This window comes from Ambystoma mexicanum, chromosome 5q (assembly GCF_040938575.1).
Source record: "Ambystoma mexicanum isolate Mex_15411 chromosome 5q, UKY_AmexF1_1, whole genome shotgun sequence".
Taxonomy (NCBI): Eukaryota; Metazoa; Chordata; class Amphibia; order Caudata; family Ambystomatidae; genus Ambystoma; species Ambystoma mexicanum.
Window position 1 is genome coordinate 787,648,943 of NC_090933.1, and position 23,435 is coordinate 787,672,377.

At 44.9% G+C, this 23,435-nt stretch overlaps 1 protein-coding gene across 3 annotated transcripts in view; it reads right to left on the reverse strand.

Annotated features, from left to right (window-relative positions):
• Positions 1 to 23,435, reverse strand: part of SNX16 (sorting nexin 16) — a 711,763-nt gene that overhangs the window by 595,051 nt on the left and 93,277 nt on the right. For all 3 annotated transcript variants that reach the window (XM_069621280.1, XM_069621278.1, XM_069621279.1), the window contains exon 2: positions 19,875 to 20,343. In XM_069621280.1, coding sequence (XP_069477381.1) covers positions 19,875 to 20,246 — 372 coding nt within the window. In that variant the 5' untranslated portion in view covers positions 20,247 to 20,343. The remainder of the gene's footprint in view (positions 1 to 19,874; positions 20,344 to 23,435) is intronic.

Below are 23,435 nucleotides of genomic sequence, written 5' to 3' on the forward strand. Positions count from 1 at the left end.
AGACCATCTATTGGCTACTTGGGATGTACGATCCCTATATACATCGATTAGACATGACACCACCATAGAAACAATGGACTACACTTTTTGGAAGGAAACAGCATCCAACTACAAATCAGTTAACATGCTTAAAGAAATGCTATTATTGACATTACAAAACAACTTATTCATATTTAATGGTCAATCATTCAAGCAGACCAGAGGGGTAGCTATGGGGATTAAATATGCCCCAGCCCTTGCAAACCTGACGATGGCAATGTATGAGGACAAATACATCTACACAGATGAAGCTTATGAATCAAATGTGGTGCTTTGGACGCGGTACATAGATGACGTTCTGCTCATTTGGAAAGGGGAGGAAAGAGGACTAGAAGATTTCAGACAAAGAGCAAATCAGAACACAACGGGGACTGAGTTTACTGGAACTACAAGTATGAATGAGATCAACTTTTTAGATTTAAACATTTATGTTGCACAAGAAATCTCCAAACTAAAACCTTTAGGAAAACCACTGAGGCAAATTCAACGCTATTCTCCACAAGTTATTATAATTCTGTGATTAGAAACATACCAATGGGTGAATTTATAAGGGCTCGCAGAAATTGCACTGAACAAAGAACCTTTGTGGATGAATGCAACCTACTGACCAGAAGATTTAAAACAAGAGGCTACGGAAAGAAGATAATAGCAGAATCACGGGAGAAAGCGTCAAAATGAAATAGGGAGAGCACTCTTATGACAACCGAATCTAAACCAGTGAGAAGAGAAGAAATCAATTTCATCTCCAATTATTGTGCGGACAATAAAGTATTGAGAAAAATTTTGAGGAAGAACTTGCATTTGTTACAACTAGACCCGAATGTGAAGAAATATAGGAGATAACCCAACTTTGATCTACAGACATGCTAAAACCATTAAAAATATTCTGAGTCCATCCTTCCTTCCAGAAGTGAAAAAAGAAAACCCAATAACATGGCTTCCACCAACTGGTTTTAAGAAATGCGGCACATGTTCAATGTGCAAACATGCATCAAACCATACAGTGATCTTTAAAAGGCAAATATGGTATAACCCAGAGAATTGTCGATCCCATTAATTGTAAGACTAAGTTTGTGGTCTATGCAATCATTTGCCATTGTGAGAAAATCTACATAGGCAGTACAATAAGGGAACTCAGGACAAGAATAAGGGAACATCTGTCAACCATCGGAAGTCAAGACATCAATTTACCTTTAGCTCAACATTGGCAAAAAAATCAACAAATAGACAAAGATCAACTGAAATTTATAGGCCTCAAGAAAGTGACCTTAGGACCGAGAGGTGGAGATCATGAAGTGAAACAAGAGGAAGCAAAATTAATATGCAAATTGTGCACGGTAGAAAGAGGTCTAAATTTGGACCACGAGATGGCCTCTTTTCTACAATGCCACATGAATGTATAAATGTCTGTAATTAACCATATGATGTAATGAAATTTATTAACGACAATGCTGTATGTTATCACACTGACTAGCATCGAATTAGATGTTCCAAACAGGAAATCAGTGATGAAAGTCACATAGACAATAGGCTGACACAAAACAAAAAAACAAAACGTTACGAACATCTAACAAGCTTCCCATCGCAATGCTCATAAGAGACTAGCATTAATATACAATATTCAAGACCAGGTAAACACAGAGATAGTTTTACATTCAAAAATACAAACTGTATTTAACAGTAAGAGGACGATGTAACCCTAATGCTGAAAGCCCATGTTATTTGCCAAAAATATGGCTGTGGTTATTGAAACAAAAAGACCATAAAGAACGAGAAATCATTGGAAAATGTTTGTTAAAACAACTCCAATCATTTTTTTAAGCAACCAAACAAAACACAAGTTAATTTAGGTTCGATCATTACAGAGATTGATATTGAAATCACATCTAGTACAAAGCGGAACTCTTCGCGAAACACGTTTATCTAATTAATGAAACCCAACTCCTAGACATGTGACACATGAGGGCAACCTTAGATGAATTAGAAAACCCAATCTACCCAATATTCAGTTTGACTGTAAACACTGAACATGGCGACCAAAGTAAAAAGAGAAGTAGGACCAGGTAGCTAGGCAACCGAATGTAGTTAATATCAACAGAGATACGGCGAAAAACGAACGAGGACATTCTGGCATGAGACACGCTGTTTAAGGTAAGCGTGCAAGAGGGGCTCCCTAGGGGGCTGTATCAGCATTTATGGTTACACGTGGGTCCGCGTGTAGATGCGAGAATCTAATGTAATGCAGTAGGAAAAGCCAATTATTTCCGAACGAGTTTTTGCTAACCTTTACATTTTCAAATGAAAAAATGTGCACGCTTTTAAACAATATTCAGTAGAGCAACAACTGCCAACTTAACGAATGCTAAGGATTTTATTTTCCTTTTAGTAAGGTTTAAGCCGGGAGTTAAAACAGACAAATACCAGTTAACCACAAGATAGCAGATTGGTTAAAAATTATGATTTTTTTTTAAAAGCGAATATTACCATTACCATCTGATCAACAGATAAGTTGCATGAACACAGGCGGTTCTCACTGTTTTGAGTTTTCTATTTCAGGGATTTAACCCATGACTGAAAGCTAAGGTTCAATTTCAAACCAGTAGCACTGGGGTTTAACCGCAACCCGTGACCTTGAATAACCTAAGAAGTAGGAAATCTGAACTAGCAACATTAGGTAAGAAAAATGAAACAATCACGATACTCACTAGTCTTTTAGGAACACTTGCACAAATTAGCTCTCAATGAACAATGTGACTAATTATTGACAATGTTTTTCCCTTTCTCTTTTTCTTTCAATCTTTTTTCCTTGTTTATTTTTTATTTCATGTATTTTTCAACCATCCCTAACACTCCTACCCTTTGCCCCTCCCTCAATGGCCAATCAAATGAATGTAACTATGGAATGAATATGTTAAAAGCCGGTAAGATAGCTCAGCGGGTTGAGCGCTCGCTGCTGCGATCTGAGCACCATCTGCAGGTCGCAGGTTCGAATCCCGGCAAGGCTAACTCAGCCTTTCATCCTTCCGAGGTCGATAAATGAGTACCAATTTCGGTTGGGTGATATTGTACGTAAATATGTGCTCTGTAAAGCGCTATATAAATAACACATTATCATTAATTTCATATGGTTTTATTTACACAATTAATAACACATTTGGGTTTTTCTTTGAAAATGGAATTTATAATTTTGGAAATATGAAATGATTAGCCCCGATTAGAAAAAGACTATGAAATCGTCGAAACACGTGTTATCACAAAGGGCACTGTAAAGAGTACAAAACATGTTCAATTAAAAGAAAAAATCTTTCACAAAAACACGGAGAAGAAGGGTCATTTGTCTTCTTTTTCTCTGACTATATGGGCACATGAGAGTAATTTAAAGTAACTAAAAGGTTTTGTATTTGCATATTTACACTGATCCCATTAATCAACTTCTTTAACCAGAAAGTTACACCTGCAATAATATATGGAGCCGAAACTTGCAAAGGTCTAGGGAAGTGGTGTGAAGGTTTTTTTTGGAAAAGCATACTAAACCTTCCCAAATCAGTCCCTGTTGCCATTATCCGCCACAAACTGGGCCTCGTCTCTCTAGAAGCAAAGATCGCTTGGAATCAGATCTTTCCGTTCAGAAAAATTACATTGGACCCTTGCGCCCCCAATACGAGATTTTAAAAAAAGAATACATCTTGAGGACGATTAACACCCGAAATCTGATTGCGCAATTCTCCTTTTTGACCTGGGAATATCTGTAGAATCGTTGTGCAAGAATCCGACTACCGCTAAGAAATTCTTATGGGCAGATGATTGGCGTAAAACAGAAGAACACAGAGCCAAACCAAAAACCCACACTTTACTCAATCTTATTGGGGGATTCTTAAACGTGACAAGACCATATCTGACAAAATTTCCAAATAAGAACGGACGGAACACACTCATGCGTCCAAGGTTGAACATCTTGCACACCAAAAGTACCCTCAAAAGATACAAGGAACTATCAGGCGAGTGCAGGTTATGAAGGTCCAAAAAGGAAACCTTGAGACATATGTCCATTCTGTCCCAAGCTAAAAGACCAAAAGGTTGATGCACCTTTTACATGAAGTAGGAAAAACTGGCAACATTGACGCCGATAGTTAGTGAGAAAGAATCTACCAGACCGAAGAGCATAAAGTCAATTATGCTACAGTGAACTTTCTGAAAAATGCATTTGAGAAACTGGAGAGCTTAACACCACATACCTGCTCTTAAGGATACATATATTTTAATTTTATTTTACTTAATATTTGAAAGTTGTGATGTCTAGCTAAAAAGTTTGTAATAAACGAAATGCTAAAAAATAAAATAAAATCGTGGTTTTCCCTTCAGGTGCTGGGATTACCAGAGAGTTAGGTGAGCTCACTCTGGGCCATGTAAAACTGCCCAAGCAAGAAGCAATGTTCCCTTCGGTAGATCCGTGCTACCTTTAAAGTCTGCCCCAAGATTTGCTGATGGTCATGGCAAACTGTTTTGAATTCAAACAGATATTTTGAAGGTATTAAGAGGTATTCGTGGTATGAACACGGACTCCCCCTGGCCGGAAACGGTTAGCACCATAGCCTCAATCACAGTTCTGAGGAGTGCTTTCACTCGCAATCTGGTGCCATTACAGAGCTTAGGTGGGTTGAGGTTCCACAGTATCATCACAGGTGCTCCCACTTTGAGAAGATGTTTGTGTTCGGGCAGAAAGTGTTTAAGAACTCAACAAGGGTAGTGGACTGCGTCGTCACTTAAAACCACTAAGTTTACAGATGGGTACTCGATTTGGACTATACCGAAAGAATTAATAAGTATCTCATTGATTACAGCAGCCATGCTGTTCCTTTGGTGTCAAAATGGCACGCTCGCATAACCATTTTGTAGATTTCTCCATGAGATTCTTTATGTCAGGGCACTTTTGGATGCGAGGTCTGCTAGGGAATTGAAGACTGCGCCTAGGTCGGAAGGGGTGACAATTTTGCTCTCCAATACCGGATACTCTCTGTTGCCAATTTTAAGAACCAGTTCAGAAACTTACTTTATAATGAATATTTAAAATGTCAAATGTTACTTTTATAACATCTTTGGTTTGTGAAATATGGGTATCTTTCAAAAAAATATTAACTGGATTTTCAGAAAATGGTGAAACACGTGTTTCTCTATTTTTAAGGAAGACCCTAAATACCAATTTTCATGTCTGTAACATCTTTGGTTTTTGAGATATAGGTATCCTCATAAAAAAAATTCTGCACCCCCTTTTCACTCCCAATGGGACGGAATTTCCCCAAATCCTTCCGTAGTGGGTGCCTACGTCATGAAAACAACATACCTTCCAAATTTCACGTTCCTAAGTTAAACTGTTTGAGCTGGGCGCTGATGCGTCCGTTAGGACTTCTAAGATGGAATACATTACTCACCATAATTGTATTTCTGGTGCTTGTATCTGCTTAGATTCACATGCTCTGCATAGTCTGACGTCTAGTGGAAGTCGCAAAGTATTACAAGATTTGTTTTCGAAACTTGAAAACGGATGTCAACAGGAGCGTGATTAGTAATACTATCCCTAGAGTGACGTGTTCTGAACCCATGGTCTTTCACGCGTTGTGGTCCCTCAGATTGTTTTTTCTGACATGAGGTTGCATGAAGTATAGGGCGAGTGCAGATGTTGTAAAGCAGAAACAGTGATAACCCAGAAAAGAAAACATCCATGCGCATTCTACTCCAGTAGGGGAGGAAGGGTGGGCGCATATGAATCTAAGCAGATGCAAGCACCAGAAATACAATGAGTAATGTATCCCTTCTGTAGCTTGTGGATCTGCTTAGGTCACATGCTCTGCATAGATTAGCGAGCAGTTTCTGGAGAAGGAGGTGGGAAGTTAGAAGGTAAAGCGGCGAAGAGATGTTTTAGAACCACTTGTCTCACCTGTGAATCTGCTTCAGAATGTGTGTGTCAATGCAGTAATGCGGTGTGAACGTATAGACGGAACTCCATGCAGCAGATTTGCAGATGGTGTCTACAGGGACGTTTGCTAAGGTAGCCCCTGTACATCTGGTACAGTGTGCCCGTGGGGTAAAAGGTAGAACCTTTTTGGATAGGGAATAGCAGAGTTGTATGCATTTGACTATCCATCTGGAGAAGGCACCCTTTGATATGTGATCACCTTTTCTACTAGGCGCTATGGAAACAAAGAGTTGGTCTGAATCCTTAAGAGTTTAGTTTTGTTCACATAATACAAGACCACCCTCTTTCTGCTGAGTTTGATGGATTCTGAGAGAAGGTGGGGAGTTCTATGAATTGGTTTACATGGAACTTTGAAATGAGCTTAGGCGAGAACCTAGGATGTGTTCAGAGGACAATCTTGTCCTTGTGTATGAAGGGGTCTTGTACAGATAAAGCCTGTAGCTCACTGAGGCGTCTTATGGAGGTGGTGGCTACCAGGAATGCAGTTTTATAGGTAAGATGATTTAGGCTGGCCTTGTGCATAGGCTCGAAGGGTGGCCCCCATGAGCTTGGAGAGAACAACATTGAGATCCCAACCCGGGGAGGGTTGGAAATTGGCGAGTATAGCCTCTTTACCCCTTGCATGAATGCCTTAATGACAGGGTCATTCCACCAGGAAACCTTGTTCTGTGAAGTGGTGTAAGCCGAAAGGGCCGCCAGATGTACCTTTAAGGAACTGAATGCTTGGCCAGAGTCTAGTAAGTTAAGTATGTAGTGTAGAATGTTAGCTGGAGAACATTCTTATGGATTTAGCAATTGTGATGTGCACCATATCACAACTCTTTCCCACTTATTAAAATAGCAGTGCCTGGTGTTGGGTTTTCGTACCCCTTTGATGATATCCATATACCTTTGTGGAAGGATTGCCTGCTTGAGTAGATGTCGAAACCAAGGTTGTCTCACCCACATAGGAGCAACCAGGACCAGGGTTACTTGTTCCTGGTGCATTTAGTGTACTATCCCGCCCAGGAGTGGTGTCGGGAGGTAAAAGCGTTAGCAAATTTCCTGGACCAGTTCATCCACAGGGCGTTCCCCCTTGGACCCAGGCTGGGTAAACATGGACATTGAGCATTTAGCTTTGTGGCAAACGTGTCTAGCGGGGGTGAGCCCATAGAGAGAATATTCTGTCTAGGATATCTCTGTCGACTTGCCTCCCGTGTTCTTGTGGTAGAGGGTGTCTGCTTGACGTGTCTGCCAGAGAATGGAGTTCCCCTGCAACATGTTGGCACGTTAGAAACCTGTTCTGCTGGAGTGCCTACCTCGCTATTTTCTGGGATAGTATGGACAGAGAGAGTGTGTGCCCCCCTGCTTGTTCAGATAGAACATGGCGGTGTCCGTGAGGACCTACACTGTCTGATCCTGGAGATCCTGGAGTTGCTGGAAGGGCCGAAGAGCTTTGAGGACTGCCAAGAGCTCCAGGAAGTTGATAACGTCTTTGGGCAGTAGCAAGTGTCCACTGTCTGTCTGTAGGCTGTGTGGCAGAGGTAGTGCGCCCCCCCCCCCCAGCCAGCAAGTGAGGCGTCTGTAGTAAGTATAGCTTGGGGTGGTGGAGCGATTTCCTTTTAACAGGTTGTCCTTGGACCACCAGCGAAGAGTCAGAACCAGTGTCAGCGAAACAACCACTAGATTGTCCCACAGTCCGCTTGCTTGAGACCACTGTTTGCTAACAATTCCTGCATAGGCCGCATGCACAGGTGCGCGTGAGAACTAAATAAATGCAAGAGGCCATCATCCTTAGCAAGCGTATTGCTTGTCACACCATTATTTGGCGACTGACCTTATACTGAGGTACCTGCAGCAGCATATTTCAAACACTCTCGCTTGAGGGGAATGCCAGCTCCTCTTGAGTTTAGGATAGTTTAGGATAGTCCCTAGAAATTGTTTTGTTTGGCTGGGGACTAGACTGGACTTTTTCTTGATGGAGAAACCCAGATAGAAAAGAAAGTCTATCGTTTTTTGCATATTTAACCTGCAAATTTGAGGAGATTCCCCAGTGAGCAGCTAGTCGTCCAGATAAGGGTATACTGGGATGGACTTTCTAAGCAGGTGTGCTGCACTACTGCAAGCACCTTGGTGAACACTCTTGGTGCTGAGGCGATGCCTAATGGGAGTACCTTGAACTGGTAGTGTATTCCCGCCATCTTGAAGCGTATGTATTTTCTGTGTGCAGGGTGCATTGAAATATGAAAGTATGCATCTTTCATGTCCAATGATGCCATTTAGTCTCCCCGTTTCAGGAGTAAAATAACCTCCTGAAGCGTGGGCATGCAAAACCTTTGTGGTTTGACATTTGTACGCGGGTGCAAATCTAGTATTGGGTGCATGGTAAGGTCTTCCTTTGGCACAAGGAAGTACATTGAATAGATACCCTTGTTTACCTTGTTAGCTGGGACGATTTCCATTGAGTCCTTTTGGAGCAGCGACTTTATTCCATCCAGCAGTATGGCCGTTTCTTCTGCTGTTACTTTTTTTTATCTTGGCGGGCGGTAAGGTGGTTTCTGAAGCAAATTGATGCAGTACGATATCCCCTCCAATGCGTGGGTGAATAGAGTGATTCAGCCTCCTACTGGAGTGGCATGGGAGGGGCCTTGAAGCAGCGTGTCATTGATTTGGAGGGGCAGAGCCTATGCCAGGTGAGGTTCTGCCTCTACCTCCGCCTCTTTTATTCCCCCTTTGAAATCTAGACAAGCAACCTTGGCCTTGAGACTGATTCCAGGACGAGGACTGTCCTCCCTGAGAGTAGCCTGAGGAACGTTGACAGCTCTGGCTCCACAGTTTGGGGAACCCTGTTGGGAATAAGGTCTGTTGGTCACCTGCCCAAGGGATTTAGAGTTTCATACTCGTCCTTGGCACTCTTTTCAGGGCATCCTCCACAGCCTTACCAAACAGAATATTTGATTCCACTGCCATGTTCAGGAGGGTTGCTTGGGTCTCTAGCTTAAACCTTAACTGCCTAAGCCAGGAATCCCGCTTAACGAACGTCCCTTTCGGCTATGATGCGTCCCGCGCTGTCAGCCGCATCCAGGATGCAGCTTGAGATTTGTTTGCCTTCTGAAACAGTCTTAAGCAGTTGGGCTTTTAGTGGTTCTGGGACGGCCTGTAGTTGTTGCAGCTCGTCCCATTTGTGGCAGTCGTAACTAGCTAACAGGTTTGTATTGTTAGCAATTCTTTTCTGGTATGCTGCAGAGGAAGCTACCTTTCTCCCAAACGTGTACATATTTTTACTCTTCTTGTCTGGCAGTGCTTCTGTCGACGCCAGGGGAGTGTCTGCCCTCTTTTTGGTGGTGGCAACTACCAGAGAATCTGGTTTGAGCTGGCCTTAATGTACAGGCGGTCAGTGGGTGCGGGCCTCAACAGCTTTTCTATCCTTGGGTTAACCAGCCTTGTAAGATTAGGAGTAAAGAGGGATGGTTGAATAAGTCTCTGGACTGACTGCAGGAGAGGTATGAATTGTGTGGCTACCTTTTTGTCCCCCAGGATGTTTTCCACAAAGTCCTTATCGACTTGTGTCTCCTCAGTGTCAATGTTGAAATGTTACGCCATCTGCAGTAACAATTCGTTACACTGTAGTTGGTTGGTGTTGGGGAGAATCCTCTGTTTAGGCTGAATTTCCTAACCTAGTGAGTCCCCCAACAGCTTTGCTAGATTTTTGGGTTTATTTTTTTCTCCTGCCAAGAGTGCGACTCTTTTACCCTCACTCTTGGGCATGATTTGAGTGTGGTTCTTTGAATCTAGATGTGTTTAATGGGCTATGGGGTCTTTTACTCCATAGGGCTTCATGTGTTTTTGTGATGTGTGTTACACAGCACCCTCAGTGCAGTGACACAGGGGTGTCATAGTGACCCTCCAGTATATACTCCATACACTGGGACTGACTACTATCTCGCAGGGCATGTAAAGTCACCATTGACTTTACTAGTCTTAAATTCTGAACAGAACCAGTACAAACCATCATATTGTGGACGTACTGGCTGGGGCAATTCAATTGCCCCAGGGTCTGTTAGTCGAGGGGCCACGTCTCCGTCCCCCCTGATCGAGTTTTGGCTGGTGGCAGTGGATACTACTTTTTATATTCAACCGCAAATATTTTCCTATGGTATTTCCCATTGTTTTAGGCTACTATCTTTATTTAATTATTTACGGTAGCCTCGAACATACCGCCGGTTTATTTAATTAATATTAATTCTCCGGTTGGTATTTTTTGCCAAAACTTGATTCTAAAATGGCATTTGTGTTCTCTTCTGTGACTCCGACCCAAGTTAAGCCCTTTGTTCCACTTTTTGGCGGGCTTCTCCACAGAATCCCTCCAAAGTGGTGCCACTCTGTCTGGGGTACTTAGGAGGGGTGGAGGGGAATTTAGGCACCCTGGACTGAGTTGCCTAGGCAACTCAAGTCGCACTCCTTCCTGATTGGCCCAAGTGGTGAGCCGGCCGGCTCACCACTTAGCATGTTTGAGTGACAGCTAGGCTGAGTGAATGGGGGTTTTCTGCATAAAAGCAGGGCTTTGGGGACTGGAACTTCAGAAGTCGCCACAGGACCTAAGAATCCGACGAGGGAGAAGCTGAGCCGACCTGCCACGACACCACCACTGGTGGAGCCCTGCTGGACCGTCTCACCACTTTTCCCAACGACAGAGGAGATCTCCCGCCGGAGAGTCTTCTTCCTTTGACTGGTGGGGATAACCAGTTTCACCGTCTTTTCGCCTTCCCGGCGTACCTCGTGTCCACCTTGCCTGTGCCAAGCACCCCGGCACCCGGGATACCACGTTTTACCACGACCGCGAACAGAGGTACCACCTTTAACCGGAAAACTCTGCGGCTGGTTTCTTCCCTGGTAGTGCAACGACCTTTATCTTTCCTCCAAGTCGAGATCTTCTCTTCCCCTGGACGACGACGCTACTTGCACCCACTGCCAGGAACAACTACCACCGCTGGAGGATCCTTCCCACTTAAGGTACCGTGTCCCGCCCGGCTTCCATTGCTACCGACTGTAAGGGGTATAGCCCCCGGCTTTCGAACCTGGGTTAGCCTGGGACACCCTGGCTAAACTTTCCTAAGCCTCTCTAAACTCTTTTTGAACCCTCTGCAAGACTTTCAAAGCCTAATGTAACTGTGTGATCTTGGGCGCATTTGTGCTCTGCTCTCTCTAAGAGTGAGCCCAGCCTTTGGACTTTGGCTCACCAGTGACTTTTGCTCTTCTGCCTTGCTAACAGTGTTCCTGAATCTTAGAGTGGTGTACCTTTCCATATTCTGTCTTTTTCCCTCCCTTTCTCACAAACTTATTGGAGTGCCATCTACTTAAGCGCTCACCTCTGTATGAAAATAAGTGGTGTTTTACTGTGACTTATCTGATAAGGAAAAAGGGGTGTATATATTACAATAGTAACTGTGTTTAGAATATTTTACGACAAGAGTGCTGGAGTGTTTCAAACCGTGTGTTTTTAAATAAATAATTATATACTTTTATACCAAGGCTCTGGTCAGTGTTTGCTTGTATTATTGTGTCCGAGTGCCTATTGTGTATACTTTGCATACTGCCTAACTCTTCTTGAGAGAAGTCTGACTGCTCAGCCACAGTTAGCAGGTAAATCTGGGTGGTACAGACTGCTACCAAGTGGGTTTACTGCCAACACCTGTAGTCTTAAATCTTTTGCAGTGTACCGTAAGGGAACTGCACAGGTTTCTGCCTAACAGTTGTCAACTGTGAGTCTGCAACCGTCTAGTGACTGTACTATATAAATGTCATCAGTCATCGTAGTACTGGTCTTGATCCCCCTGAATCCCTCCCTCCCCCGCCAGAGACCCTGCATGGTCATCATAATATGAGTCTTGAGATGGGTCTTGGTACTGAGTGATGTTTTGGGATGCCGAGGCCTGAATGCCAAGAGCAGAGGTGCTGGGCAGTGGCCCAAGGCAAGACTTTTTGGCATGGGGTGGTTCTGCCGATACCCCTGGCTGTGAGGCATCTCTGAGTACGGTTAATTGGTCTGGGTGTCTTCCATGAAGTCCACAAAACAGGACATTATGCCTAAGATTTTGTTCAATTGTTCTGGAGTAAAACGACATTGTGGTGGGAAGCTTGAGACGACAGGGCCCTGGGAAGGGGCGACATCTTTAGTAGGGGTGGATTTTGTGGGAATGCCATCTTTATGGTGCATAGCTCCAGCGAGCGTGTCTAAGGGAGTGGAAGACTGACTGGGTGACCTTGAGGAGTTAAGGGCATCGAAATGTGTTTTTCCGGCGACCTTGCCTTTAGTAGCAAGGTGCTAACGGGTTTTTTTAAATAGTGCGTGTATTTTTGGTGCTTTTAGGAGACGCTGAGCTGCCTTTCGACGCCTGTTCTTCGGCGCGCAACAGGAGGGTCTTTTTATATGCGGTGTCCGAACAGACCTTCACTTTCGGTTTTTGGGAACGGTCATTAGGCGAAAGCATGCGCGATGGCCCAGAGGACACTCAAGAACCTGAGGTTTTGTCCCCGGTCACCGCATGGGCCTCGACGCTCTACAGTGTCTTCGAGAGTCAGCCGTGGGGTATGTCTTTAGCATGTTTGTGCTTGTGTGTGCAGTGGCTGCCGTGTGTCTTCTCCATCACAGGACCGCCGGCCTTTAAGAAAAGTTCCTTAGAAAGGGAAAGTGGACATGCAGGAGCCTGCTGCCCAAATTCGAGGGTGACCAGTGCGTAGAGCAGTCCGATGCATCAGCAGAGAAAGGATGAGAGAAAGCGGAACCGAAAAGAAAGGTCTTGAGTTGCTTCCGGAACCGGAGGTGGTTCTGCTCAAGTTTGAATGAGGTAGGGAGGCTGTTCCAGAGGAAGGCCCCAGCAGAGGAGATAGATCTGCCCCCAACTCTCTGCTTGGAGAAGCGCCTGACCCTCAGAGTTCGAGGTGGATGAGCGGAGAGCTTGAGATGGAAGATGTTTTGGAACAGAATGTTGGAGGTAGAGCGGTCCCAGGCCCCAAAAAGCCTTGTGGACGATGCAGAGGGTCTTGAACTTGATCCTTGCAGCCAGAGGGAGTTAGTGAAGAGATTTCAGAGCTGGAGAGATACAATCCCTGGGCTTGAGGCCAAGGACAATTCTCACAGTCCTGTTCTGGATAAGTTGTAAAGGTCAAAGAGTAGAGGCAGGAAGATTTAGAAAGAGGATGTTGCAATAGTCCAGCCTAGAGAGGACCAGAGCTCTGGAGACCGTGACCTTCTGGGGGAAAGTGAGAAAATGAAGAACACCTCTAAGGTGGTGCAGCTGATAGTTTGACTTCTTAGAGATGTCAGAGATGTGAGGAGAGAAGGAGAGGCTGGAGTCGGAGAGGATACTGAGGTTCTTAGCCTCACAGGAAGGAGCAGGAAGAGGGCCCAGGCGTGGGCGGCCATAGAGAGAGAGGAAAGGAGGGAGCAGGTGTCCCAATGATGAGGATCTCAGTCTTGCTGGCATTAAGGCAGAGATCACTGGTGGCACACCATTCCTGAATTGTGGCCAGACACTATGGTATGAGAGAAGCAGATGTTGCTGATGGGAGCCTGAAAGAGAGCAGAGTGTCATCCGCATACCATTGAAAATTGGAGCAGAAAGTAGCGATGTGCTGGGCAAGAGGTGCCAGGATGTGGTTGAAGATCCAGAGAGAGAAGTTAAACCCCTGGGGAACACCGCAAGGAGAGAGAGAGATAGAAGAGAGGAAAGACCCCAGTTGGACCGGAGAGGGTTGGTCGGTGAGAAAGGAGGCCAACCAGGCCAGGGCCTGATCAGTAATATCAAGGTTATCGCAGAGGTAATTGAGCCAGATGGCATGGCTGACTGTCAAAAGCGGATGATAGATCGAGAAGAATGAGGACAGAAGGGAGATTAAAGCCAAAATTGGAGAGCAAGTCTTCACGGATGTTCAGGAGACCAGTTTCCATGCTTCTGGAAGCTCTGAAGCAGGACTGCTGGTCATGGCGGCAACCAGCAGATTCAGTATGTAGATTAAGCTGGGGGATGGCCATCTTTTCCAAGTGTTTTCCCAGGAAGGGATTGATGGAGATCGGACGGTAGTTAGTCAGAGAGGAAGGATCGGCTGAGGGCTTCTTTAGAAGGGGGTGCACAAGAAAGTGCCTAAGGGTGGGGGGGGTGTGGCAAAGGAGTGACTGCAGAAATCAGACAAGCCTGGAGCAAGGGTGTCGATGTGGTCCTTGATGGAGGTAGAGGAAGAGGATGGATAGGATGTCCAGAGTTTTAGTAGTGAAATGAGAGGCCAAGGTCGTGCAGAGGGCCTGGGAGGGGAAAAAGAGGTAAGGACTGCAGCAGGATTGGCCAGCTCCTTGCATATTTTGAAAAGTTTGTCTGAGTTGTTAGATGCCGCAGAGATGAGGGCTCGGATGTAGGCTCTCTTCCTAGAGAGGACTGTCTGTAATGCCTTTGGAGCAGGCCCGATGCCCTCCACTTCCTCTCCGCAGCCCTACACTTGCGTTTAAGGGCTGCAAGGTCGAAATCGTACCAAGAGTTGCACTTGGATTTGGGCTTCAAGCGGATCCTCATGATAGAGGCAAGGACATACAGAGTGTTAGAAATCGAGATGAAGGGAGAGGGCTGTGTCAGTATGTGAGTCAGCCAAAGGTGCAGGAGGAGGAGATAAAGTAGCAGAGAAAGCCTCAACTGACGCACGCTTCATGGGTCGGATGACCGAGAAGATAGGTGGCAGTGCTGGAGTCGGCTTCACCTGCGGGGAAGAGAGCAAGAGGTGGGAAGAAAGGAGAAGGTGATCACTCCAAGAGAGAGGAGTGGCGAGAGGGTTAGAGAAGGGGAAGTCTGAGGAGATCAGAACATCCAGGGTGAGGTAGAGGCAAGGAGGAGAGGTCAGCCCCCTCAGAGGGGAAGAGGGCGACCTGGCCAGGCGGCCTGTAGAAAGTGGCCACAGACGGTGAGAGAGAGGCAAGGAGAGATCTAGAGCCTGCAGAGTAGTGCTGCATTGGAATGATGGAAGCAGGGATCCACTCCAGGAAAATCAAGGCTACACTCCCACCGGGACTGTTGGTTCTGGGTCCGGAGATGATCTTGTAGCCATCAGGAAGGAAAGTGTCGAAACCCATGACACAGCTGGATGTGAAACAAGTCTCAGAGAGACAGAGTACATCCAAATAAAGCTCTTCCAGAAGACGGCAGATGTCAGAGGAGTGTTTAACAGCTGAACAAGAGTTGAAGGAGCGATGTGGCGCACGTTGCCACATTTGAAGGACTTCTGGGGAGGGGTACAGGCCAAAGGTAAACTCTGCGGAAGTGCTGGAGGTTCCTGAAGATGGGCAGAGGAGGAAGGAATAGAAGGCAGGGTAGTCAGAGGGAGAAAAGAGTGCCAGAGGGGTGGCGGATGAAGGAGGCAACAGGGTGGCCAGAAAAGCAGCAGGGAGTGCCGAAGAGGTGGCAGAGCAGCCAGTGAGGGGTAAGAAGGGATATCAGAAGAGGAAAGGAAGTTGATAAAGCGTGGGAAGGGTCTATCAAAGAGGAGATTGGCCCAAGGCGAGACAGAGAGCACCAAAGGGGGTGCAGGGATGAAAGAGGGCAGGGGGTAGGGAGAGGGGAGCCGAGGCAGTGGACGGGGGAGTGGAAGTCACGCAGGGAGGTGAGGGGGCATACAGGAGGGAGGCACAACAAAAAACAAGAACGGACCTACAAATCAGATGCAGTACAGAACCATCAACAAAGAAAAGAGCATAACAGGGAACTTGGAAGTAAAGAATGCAGATGCAGTACAGGACCAAAAGCAAAACAGAGGTCAGCAGGGAACCTAGAAGTGAAGAATGCAGGCGATGGTTTCATTTTACAGCATAACTCAATTTTGACAATCTAATTATTGGATCGCAGGGTTACTCTAATTTAACTAATATTTCCTCTCCCAGGTTATTTCACCTACTTGTCTTCATTGGTTTTCATCTTCCAACTGGAAATGCTTTGATCGCTTATCTTCTGCTACTTGGTGGAATTATATATTCTACATTCACAGAATAGAAAAGGGTTGCACCACTTCTCTAATTGATGTACGTAAATATAATCAAAAGTGGAGTCCACAGATCGAATATCTTAATGCCTCCTCAGCAGTGTCCTTTTAATTTGTTGCCTCAGTTTGTTTTGTCCGTTCTTCCTTCTCCTCTTGTGTCTTATTGTCCTGTCTGTTTTGTTCTTTTCTGTGTTTGTAGTCCTTTCAGATATATATTTCTCATATATTGCTTCAATGAATTCTGATGTTAGAGTTTTGCAAGGAACTTTTAGTGCATCTCTACATTTATTGTAACCTTGATATACTATGTTGTGCCTTTTAATTGTTAATTCAACTTAAAGTTGTATCTTGGACTATTGGTTAGTAAGTATTATAATGGTTAATTGTTGATTCTAACTTGTATTTATCCATTACAAAGCCTAATAAAAATTGCTAAACAAAAAAGAAAAAGCCTGGATTCTTGCAGAATTGTCACCAAATTCGGTGCAGGGATATGTCCATTTACTGGTACCAGGTTCTACTCTGCCCAGAAAGCAGAGAAAGGCTAGGTGCTTTATTACCGGTCATCACAGTAGAACTAGAGAAGCAGGTGCCTTTTCCTGAGTGGACCAGGGTTTTTTTAACCAGAGATGCAGGCAATGTGAGGCGATAGCAGGAACACAGATCACGATCAGCATGGGGGTTTATATATTTGTCCGCCCTGTAAGGAACTCATGGTGGCAACAGTAAAGACAGACACAAATGATCACAGTTCAAGGGTGTTTATTAAACTGTATGCATGGGTGAGAAAAACGCCTAATCTAAACCCAAAGCCAAAGCCAAGATGGGAGCAAACTACAACCATCAAATAATAAGGCAGTCCTAGTAGCATCTTGTCAAATACAAAAAGCCTATACTAAAAAAATATATATATATTGGCAATCCTTACCAGTAAGTTACAACAAAGCGTGGTATAATGTTCACCAGAAAAGAAACAAGTGTTCACAAAATGATAAGTCGGGATGGTATGGCAGTGTCTCCCTTCCCCACGTTTTTAGCACAGCACAAGGTTCACCAGTCTTTTCCACAAAACCAGAACCTTCAAGACCCAAGTCTCTTTCCTCAAAGTCTCGTACTACATGATGAAGTGAGGACCGGCACAAGTACAATGTATTGAGAAGGTTTGAGGATCGTTGAAGCTTGATCACCACATACCGTATTGAAGCCGGATAGAGGAAAATTGTTTTCAGACAAAGAGAAAGGTTCACGACTGGTGAAGTTTCGCCACCATACGCCCCATTTCAGTTCAAATGGAGGATTGATGTTCATCATCTTGGGGACTGGATTACATACCGGTTCATAATGAGGGAAAGACCCCAGTTTCTCTTGCCCCAACATCATGCCCGTTTGGAGTCATTTTTGGAGGAATCTCAGACTTTCCGTGACTCTTCTTTGTAGCACGACACACATCGCAGGCAGTGAAGAATTCCTTCCACAATATCCCGTCCTTATGAAAGCCTCATTCATTAGATATTGAGAAAATAGGCCGAAACACTCTTGTTGACTTTTTGTCTGTGGTTTTCTATGCCAAAGTGGCTATGAGACATTGTATGTTCTTTGTATATTGTGCCATTAGATATCCTTGATAATACAAGGATGTGCCTGTTATAAATCAGACATTTTTGTAAATGTATCATGTGTTATGACTGTGGGTTTTTTCTTTGGGAAATTTGTTAGGCTCACTGAACCAAGACGATATAATATGTCATGTTTGTTACATGTATTCACTGAATTAAGCAAAATGCACAAGTGGGTTTTGAAAATTGGTTTAGAAGAGTCGTTTTTTTCATTACCTGACTATGTCCGGACTCGCCCTTATCAATTGTTTTTGGATTGATTATATAGAGCCTGGAATGGTCAGGGAATGGCCAGGTGTCCCATTTTGTGATTTGTCTTGCCTTAGAAGGCCTGCTGGATCAAAACAACAAAAGTACCTTTGGTGGTCTTGGAGTGATTACTCCTCGCCCCTAGGATCTCCATCTGCCGGGCTTGGATCCTCCTTGCAAAAGTGAGCCTCCATCCATTGGGTTCACTACGGCCTTCTTTAACACAGTTCATGATTTGCTCTTTTCCATAAGAAAGCGTGGGTTATCTTCTGCTAGCTTTCTCTCTGCATCCCTCTGTCAGGTTCACACTTGTCTTATTCCACAGTTCACAATTTTTCATGGAAAGTGGGGTTCTCTTCCCCTAGCTTTCTCTCAGCAATGGGTCAGACACTTGATTGTACAAGGGATTTGACGTGACCGTTGTAGGACCACTCTGACATCTCGAGCCGCTCTTTCCTAGGGCCTTCTGCTACTTGCAGTCTCAACACAAAAAGGGCCAGAGAGAATCCCTTTGAATAAGCACCCCTGCAGCGTCTGATCACTCTGCAGCTGGCCCTTGTCTGGACTTTCCCAAAAGTTCAAACACACACAAGGTCTTTCTTCTCAAGTTCCTTGCGTTCATATAATGTTGCCATTGAATCCTTGGGATCTACACAGTGCGGTTTGCTGTCAGCTTCCTCCGTCTCACCGGCTGTGTTGAACCCGCTGGCTTGTCTTGCATCTGGAGTCAAGGACATTACCACAGCCAGCCAGCGTGCCTTCCCGCCTGTGCTATGAATGTGGGAGGCCCCCCATGCACCATTGACATCTGTTCCTCCACATGCCAGCTCTAACTCCGGGTCTTATGAATTCCTTCTTCTGAGGCTTTGAGGGTCTGAATTGAAAAGAGCAAGGGCAGTTATCCCTTAGCCGTCCCTTCAGGGCTTGCTGCCTTTCTCCTGCGTTTGAACTGCCAGTCTGGTATATCTGTGTCCTCGTGCGTTCAGCATTGCTTGTAGTGTGCTCTCTTGCGCTGCCTTTTATCCCTGTGGGGAAGCTAAAAGGGCTGGCAGGTGTGCGTGGTTATTGTCAATTGCCTGTCTCTGCCTGGCCTGTGTGTTGGGGCATGTCAGGTAAACAGCTCTGGTTTTAGTCTGTTGTCGGTTACAGTGTAAGAAAGTGTTTGTGTCAGAAAAAGAGAGGTGGGGTAGAGCTTCTAAATATCCTACAGGGTAGGGCGGGGAAAAGGCGTTACAAGAAAGGGGGTACCGGGTTTCCACCTTCAGTGTCCCACTTCCACTCCCGAAAACCCCTCATCCAGGTGATCCTCTCCCACTGGTCCCCCCTGGACCCAATAGCGATGGTCCTGTCCTGGCCACCTGGATGACAGATCTCCAGAGACCAGCAGGTGAGACACCTTCAGGTTTCTCACAGCCCTCAGGAGCAATGTCCAGGGGACTGGTGCCTTGTGCCTTGCTCTTCTGTAAGCATCAGCTCTAGGATGGCTTTCTGTTTCACACATCCACCGTCTGCTTTGACATGGTCTGCTGGACAAAGCATGCTACACGGTGCAGATGGGATGTAGCATACACCAGCAAAGACAAGAAAATAAAGAGTGCACTGTCTGTTGTATGCTAAATTTCATGTAGGTATACATCATTAGGTTTGCCTACCCATGGTTGTTGGTAAAGCACCCAATAGTTCAAGTGAAACAACATTATCCATATACTCGATATGCCAAGGATTTCAAGAGGGTAGCACATTATCCACTTTTGGAGGGTAGTGAACACGTTTTTGAAGGGAAAACTGAATAAAGCGAACCCAATTGGACATAAAATGTCAAACTTGTTTTAAAAATGGATAGGGTACAACACCCTGCTTTGACATCCTAGGCAGATCACTGAATATTCTAGGACTTCAAAAAAGAGTTGATGTTCAATGGTCTCTTCCAAAGCTTATTCTCTAATATTTATACTTGACAAAGTTATAACAGCATTCAAAACATAAAAAGTACTTACAGTGAATTTTGCCCTTTCTTCCATAACTTCATAACCTAATATGGTAGGTGTTGAAGGTCTTTCATCACAGACCGAAGATTCTGGGACTTCGCTGGGGTGTCCCATATTCCGGCAGTGGTACTCAATGGAAGACTCTCCTCCAGGGTATTTAGTCCTAATGAGCGGGCTATTACACAGAGAAGAGCTGCAGCTCATCTGGTCTGGCACACTCGTCTTTTTGTAGCTGCCCATGCTCGAGTCCTCCAACTGGTCCTTGGAAGAGTTTGAGCTTGAGATGCTCCCTAAAGAAGAACTTCTTTGGCTCCTGGTGGCCACGGAACCAGAGGAGGACTGGGCAATTGGAATCGGTACAGGAACGAAGGGTGTTGCCATCCTGCATTTGAATAGGTAACGTTTCCAAAACAATCCTCAGTTCAAACATTTAGGGAACAAACCGACAACTAATCCATTTTTGGCAGTAGCAAGGCATCTAAATAGAAGCAAAAACAAAAACAAAAGATTATACATTTTGTTTGTGTTGTGTGTGTTCGTATGATCATAAAATACCAGTGAAACTATCTTCTATAAATCACAATCTGATAGTAGACATCACATAAATCAACATTTCAATGTGTGGCAGATGTTGTACAGCAGACTTAGAAACATTACATAGGTGGGTTCACAACATATGTTTACATAATTACACAACATAACATGACTTTCAATCACTCGATAGATGCAAAAATAGAACCTTAAACCAAAGAGAAGTACTTTGTTTTTGTTTTTTTCTTTTTCCAATTTGTCAAGAAACACATTCTTGTTAACAAAACTATATTCAAAATCCATCTATTCATAGTGCCTGTGCGCAGCAGTATCATATATCCGTGACTTTTTAAGACATACGATAACTAAGATTAGATACAAAAAAACTATCTCAAAACCAGGACATGGTGGTGTAAACACATTCAATATGTTCAATAGAACATGACATACAGTGCCAAACAAATATGTACTTAAATTCTAGTCGTTACACTGTATGATAAACTAGGGTTGTAATTATTTGCTTGTTTAGACTGAGCAAGGTGTGAATCCTTATGCAGATCACTACTTATCTGAGAATAGACAAAGAGTGGATCTGGAAGCCGGTCTATGTCAAAGATACATTTTGTTTTAACAGGAGATTTGACACGTAAGTGTTAGGCAGAAACCTGTGCAGTTCCCTCTGGGACCACTGCAAAAGGTTTAGGACTACAGGTGTTTGGCAGTAAACCCACTTGGTAGAAGTCTGTACGACACAGATTCACTTGGTAGCTGTGGCTGAGCAGTCAGACTTCCCTCAAGAAGAGTTCGGTAGTATACAGAGTATTCACAATAGGTCAAAAGAAGAAAATAGAACAAGAAAACACTGACCAGGGCTTGGTGTAAAAGAGATATAATTATTTATTTATACCACATCTAGGAAAACACACAGGCACTAATAGTGAGCAATTCAAAAACATGGTCACTAAAAGATATACATTCCCTTAAAAGAATATTAGACAAGTCTTAAGTAAAGCCCCACTTATTTTCAGACAGCGGTGAGCGCTTAACGTAGATGGCACTCTAATAATTCGTTTTAAAAAGGAAGAGAAAAGCAGAGAATAAATTGAAACAGATCCCAACACTTTTTCACGAACACAACAAGAGAGGAAGGCAAAGTAACACTGAATTCAGAGTCAGTAGGCCGGATCCGCTTTAAGAGGATCAAAACGAAATGTGTCCAAGGTCACACGGTTGCAGTGCACAAAAGTCTTGTAACGGTTCAAAAAGGAGTTGGACCAAAGAAAGGGACCAGTTAGAAGGTCAAGGCGGCCAGCCCAGTCCAGAAGGTTAAGGGGTTATTATTACCTTGTAGCAATCTTTAGAAAGGGAGGCCTGGCGGACACGGTACCTTAAAGTGGTGAGAACACTCCAGCGGGGGCAGTTGTTCCTGGCAGCGGATGCAAGTCGGTGCTTCGTCCGGGGGAAGAGAGGATCTCGTCGGGGAGGAAGACAGGAGTCTGTTGTACTGCCAGGGAAGAAACCAGCTGCAGAGTTTCTCAGGTACAAGGAGCGGTCCGTTGATTCGCGGTTCAGTGGTAAGTGGCTATACGGTCGCCGGGGTGCTTGGCATGGGCAGTTCGACCACAAACCGATCTGGGGTGCGAAGAAAAGAAGGTAAACTGGTTGTGCCCACCAGTCAGGGGAGGAAGCCTCTCCAGCCGGGAGATCTTCTCGGTCGTCGGGAAGTGGTGAGTCGGTTCCGCAGGGCTCCACCGGTGGTGTCGTTGTGGTAGGTCGGCTCAGCTTCTCCCTCGTTGGATTCTCAGGTTCTTTGGCGACTTCTGAAGTTCCAGTCCCCAAAGTCCTGCTTTTATGCAGCATACCCCCATTCACTCAGCCTAGCTGTCAATCAAACATGCTAAGTTGGGCCAATCACACAAGAGTGCGACTTGAGTTACCAAGGTAACTCAGTCCAGGGTGCCTAAACCCCCTCCCACACCCCCTGTGGTACCCAGACAGAGTGGCACCACTTTTGGAGGCTTCTGTGGAGAAGCCCGCCAAAAAGTGGAACAAAGGGCTCGACTTGGTTTGGAGGCACAGAAGAGAACACAAACGCCATTTCAGAATCCAGTCCTGGCAAAAAATTACCAACCGGCGAATTAATATTAATTAAATAAACCGGCGATATGTTCGAGGCTATGAGAATTAAATAATTAAAGTTGGTAGCCTCGAAAAATGGGAAAATCCCATAGGAATATTCGCGGTTGAATATAAAAAGTAGTTTCCACTGCCACCAGCCAAAACTCGATCAGGGGGGATGGAGGCGTGCCCCCTCGACTAAGAGACCCCGGGGCAATCGAATTGCCCCGAACAGTACGTCCACAATATGATGGTTTGTACTGGTTTCTGTTAATAATTTGGGACTAGCAAAGCCAATGGTGACTTTACATGCCCTGGGAGACAGTAGTCAGTCCCAGGGTATGGAGTCTATTGTGGGGTGTCACTATGACACCCCTGTGTTACTGCACGGAGGGTGCTGTGTAACACACATGGTAAAAACACAAGAGACCCTATGGAGTAAAGGACCCCATAGCCCATAAAACACATTGACAGTCAAAGGAACACCATAAATCATGTCATGTCTGTTCAGTCTGTAAGTCTGTCTTTCTCCAGAGGGCCCCGTCTATGTTGGAGGGCTGGGGGAGTGAATGAGAGAGAGAAAAGGGGGGGTAAAGTTCCAAGGTAATAGGATGGGGAATCAGGGGAAAAAAAGAGCAGACATACCACGTCTCACCTCCGGGGGTCCCACTCCTACTCACCTGGTACCCCTTACCCAGGTGATCCTCCCACACTAGTCCACCTCAGGAACTGATACAAAAGCGATGGTCGTGTCTTGGCCACCTGGATGACAGATCCCAAGGGACTTAGTGGTTAGACACCCTTGGGTTTCTCACATTACCTTTATCTTGGTCGTTTGGTGGTTGTAGGTATGTACACACACCAATCTGTCCTCTACCTTTTTTCTTGCTTTAGGTGTCGGGAGTTAGGTTATGTTAGGCA